Source organism: Euprymna scolopes, chromosome 6, assembly GCF_053919585.1.
Source record: "Euprymna scolopes isolate OS-2025 chromosome 6, ASM5391958v1, whole genome shotgun sequence".
Taxonomy (NCBI): Eukaryota; Metazoa; Mollusca; class Cephalopoda; order Sepiida; family Sepiolidae; genus Euprymna; species Euprymna scolopes.
In genome coordinates, this window is record NC_136487.1 from 37231219 (window position 1) to 37235156 (window position 3938).

Here is a 3938-nt window from a genome sequence, read left to right on the forward strand (position 1 = left end):
TCCCGGTGTGCTTGAATGCCTTAACTAAATTAACCCGATGCTCAGGCAAATTTGTAACCTTGGGATATCTAAAGGAAAGAGTGTTATATTTTTTGCAAATGACACAACAAGATATCACCGTTTTAATAGCTTGTCTAGCTTTGGGTATCCAAAATCTCAACATTCTGAATTTGCTAAGCGTAGCAGCAATTCCCAGATGCTTACACTTTAAATGACAATCCATGATTATTAAACTTGTAACATGACAAGACTTGGGAAGCAGAATAGGATGAAGGACGGCATCAGAAAAATAAGTAGATTTACCAATTCTACCTCATGAGCGAATCAATCCTTCATCGTCCAAAAATAAATTAAATTTAGAAACCAAAGGGGGGCTTCACCGCCATCAGACTTAGACAAATAATCCTTTTCCTTAGAAAGGAACAGTCCTTGTGTCATTCTGAGCAAGTACAATCTCGCCTTAATACCAGAGTCGAGAACAATACCTCTCATTTTTTATATAAATTGGAAAACTGCAGTCAAAACTCCAATGAGCTTATTCAGCGAAGAGAATTTCTCTACTTCAATTATATAACTGCCTTGAATGACATGTTCACAACCAGTAACTGTACTGATCAACATCTGGCTAGCCGGATTAAGACAATTCAGGTCATAACTAGGCCAGATCAAGTTATCTCCTCTCAATCATTCAGGCCCAAATAACCAAAGAGTAAAAACCATTTTAAATTTGTTCAGGGACATACCCCTCGTGACAAAGTCAACAGGATTGTCATCAGTCTTCACATACTTAAACTTCACTGTCAAACCTTTATCACAAAGATTTTTTACCATCGCTTTTACATCTTTTAACCGGTTATGAGTGAATTGACATTTTGTATTGACATTGTCAGATAAAACCCAGGATAGTACTACCTGTGCATCTACAGCGATAATCACAGAACTGAGCACTTCCAAAGGGAGTATTTTCACCAGAACAGAAATATGCTTCATGCATAAATATACCGCTAACAGCTCCAAGGTGGGTAAGGTTCTCTTAACAGAGGGAACAACCCTGACTTTAGCGAATATCAGTCTAGCTTCACCATGCTGATGTAAATATACCGCGATTCCATAGGCCAGGTTCGAGGCATCACAAAAAACTATCAAAGTGGCTGAAACATCGGAAGCCACGGAGTAACGGTCGAATTCAAGCTCCCCAATACGAACCAGATCCTTATACAACCTCTCCCAGTCAACCATAACGTCAGGTGGGACCGGCTGGTCCCAGGATACTTTTAACTTCCACAATTTACTAAGAAGGATCCTACCTTTAATAGTAACAGGGAACATTAAGCCAAGGGGGTCAAATACAGAGGAATTTACAGACAAAATATCCCTCTTAGAGGATACTGATCTTCCTTCATTGCAAGAACTTGCTCGCATTTTGTCAGAGGAGGGGTTATACAAATAGCCCAATACCTTCTCAGTGTCAGAACCATGGGAGGAGAGACTGTTATCCTGCAACATTCCCTTAACAAGCACTTCATTGTTGCTACAGCAATTCCTCAAGTAAAATCCACCTTCCCCCATGACAGAAACAGCCTCCAAATACAGCTGTATCAAACTTCAGCAGAATTATGAGTTTTCACCAAGTTGTCCACATAGAAGTGGCCCAAAAGCATCTCCCTGCAAGGACCAGGAGGGTACTTCTCCACATGATATCGAACCATGTAGCTCAGTATAAAAGGACTGGATACAAAGCCAAATATAAGAGTGTTGTATCTAAAGCAGATCAACTCATCACCCAATCTTAAAAAGAAGCAGAATCTATTTCTGTCATGTTCGTCATTCAAACGAATCATTAAAAAGGCCTTCCAAATATTGGCCAGTAGAACATACAGGTCCATCCGAAACCGCAAAAGCAAATCCAGCATGTCAGTGTACATATTGACACCAGAATAAGCGCAGTCATTTAAAGAAGGTTTCCCACCGGTTCTCAAAGAACAATTGAAGACCGGTCTAATCTTGGTGGTGCACTGTAAATCTTGTTTTATCACCGGTCGATGAGGGATCCATACATATTTGTTAAAATCGGAAGGAGTAACCACAATCCTTTCAATTATTCCTTCCTTTTCTTGGTCTAAGAAGACCTGACAATAATCTTCGTACAAACCTTGTTCCATCAGCTTCTTCGATACGCGATTCAAAACTGACAAAGACACCTGATGATTAGCAGGCACCGACTTTAATTTTTCTTCATTCCAAGGCAAACTAACATAGTAACAGTTATCTATGAAGCGAATCGAATCGAAATCACTGAATTCTTCCTCAACAATACCTATGGTTTCCAAACTAAGCATTTTTTCCACAGTTCTCTCAACAGTAGACTCCTCAAAACAACTGAACGGATACACAGACTTGGGGTTCAACACAAAATATACATGAGTGAGGTCACACACAGAGTGTTCTTTGATGACTTGAGCATAATTCAATTCCAACCCAAAAGCCAAGTACGTCCAAGGATTGAATACTGTTGCCATATCTAGGCAGGAGCTGCTAAAAACAGCCTATCCTGCCTTGACAGAGTACAAAATAGACTTTGTGGCTTAGTGGGGGATACCCTTTTCTCTACCCTGCAACCTCTCTCCCACAGAAGAGACGTTGCGAGCCTATCCTTGTTTTATCGTTATTTCCATGGCAGGTGCTCGTCTGAACTCCAATCTTTGGTCCCCCCTCGCCAATCTTTCACGAAAAACACCCGTCTAGCTGAATCCACTGTGAAAAATTTCCCCCACTCTATATCTGTGCCTAAATCAAAACGCGGATTCCATGAACAAAGCTTCTTTCTTAAAACTGCACGCCTGTGGAACTCTGTTCCGTCTGCCTACTCCCACCTGACTACAACTTGGATGTGATCAAGTCCAATGTTAACAAATTCCTAATGAACCACCCCATTAAGTAAACACTTCATCAAATCTCCACACTAACGTAATGTACTTGCAATAACCCTTATCCCTGAGTGGCTTCCAGGCCTTGATAAGTGGTGATCACTGTGTAAAAAACAAAAAAAAAAACCTTTACCTGGTCTTTGGGAGGAGGAGACCCAAAATCCGCCAGATCACCAAACAAAACCATTCCTTGGGGAAATTCCCACACAAGGCCCTCTCTAAACTCCTTTAAATTCATGGGTCCCAAAAACCTAAGCACGTCCACGCCCAGTAAACCATATACAGGTAATGTGTCATCTCTCAACTCCAAGAAATTGGCAGCCAATTTGACCTGATGTTTCTTAAGGTATTCTACCACAGAATTCAATCCGTGAACACGAAACGAAAGGTCCATATCATCATCCACCAAGAACGACACAGAATGGCAGGAATTTGGAAACCTCACTTGAAGATTAACTTCCTTCAAGTGTTTAATTTCTTTTCCCAAAAAGGTCTTAATCAGAAATTTACGGTCTCTCATGGGAGTATTAATATTAGAAAAAGCATCCAACATTTTTCCAGACAAATAGGATCGTTCACTACCAGTGTCGATAAGGCAGTTGAAATATACACTTTCACCAGATCCATTGTTGACGGCAACCTCAACAACAGGCAGCAACGAAGAGCTATTCAAGTGCCAACAAGCATTAGAAGCAGTAGATTCACCCCCAACAGAAGGACACAGCACTCTACAGTGGCCCTTCTTATTACATAGCCAGCACATTCCATACTCCTTACCCTTGCAAAGACAAGACTCTTCTGCATGAGAAGGGCTCAAGCACTTGCTACATAAGCCAATCTCCTTACACCTCCTCAACCGATCTGCATGAGAAGGAAAAAACTTGCAGGAACAACCATTATGGTTATTGGTTCGACAAAAAATTACACTTAAATCCAATCTTAGTAGACTGGATATGAAAGTTTTCCAGCGTGGAAGGTTTTTTAGCATCCGACGAACCCATGAACCTAGGA

At 40.9% G+C, this 3938-nt stretch overlaps 2 protein-coding genes across 2 annotated transcripts; both read right to left on the bottom strand.

Annotated features, from left to right (window-relative positions):
* Positions 1 to 684: 684 nt before the first annotated feature.
* LOC145278147 (uncharacterized) lies at positions 685 to 1569 on the bottom strand. The gene has a single exon (XM_080130428.1). The coding sequence runs from the start codon at positions 1567 to 1569 to the stop codon at positions 685 to 687; it is 885 nt and encodes a 294-aa protein (XP_079986554.1).
* Positions 1570 to 1598: 29 nt separating this feature from the next.
* LOC145278148 (uncharacterized) lies at positions 1599 to 3690 on the bottom strand. The gene is made up of 2 exons (XM_080130429.1): positions 3061 to 3690; positions 1599 to 2396 (listed from the first exon to the last, which is right to left on the bottom strand). The coding sequence occupies exons 1-2, from the start codon at positions 3688 to 3690 to the stop codon at positions 1599 to 1601; spliced, it is 1428 nt and encodes a 475-aa protein (XP_079986555.1).
* Positions 3691 to 3938: the final 248 nt, after the last annotated feature.

Excerpts from the sequence above, each read along its gene's own strand:
- LOC145278147 (XM_080130428.1), bottom strand. The coding sequence starts at position 1,569 with ATGGGGGAAGGTGGATTTTACTTGAGGAATTGCTGTAGCAACAATGAA.
- LOC145278148 (XM_080130429.1), bottom strand. The coding sequence starts at position 3,690 with ATGTGCTGGCTATGTAATAAGAAGGGCCACTGTAGAGTGCTGTGTCCT. Across the intron at positions 2,397-3,060 it reads CTCCTCCTCCCAAAGACCAG|TCTGTGTATCCGTTCAGTTG; the intron begins GTAAAGGTTTTT and ends TTGAACCCCAAG.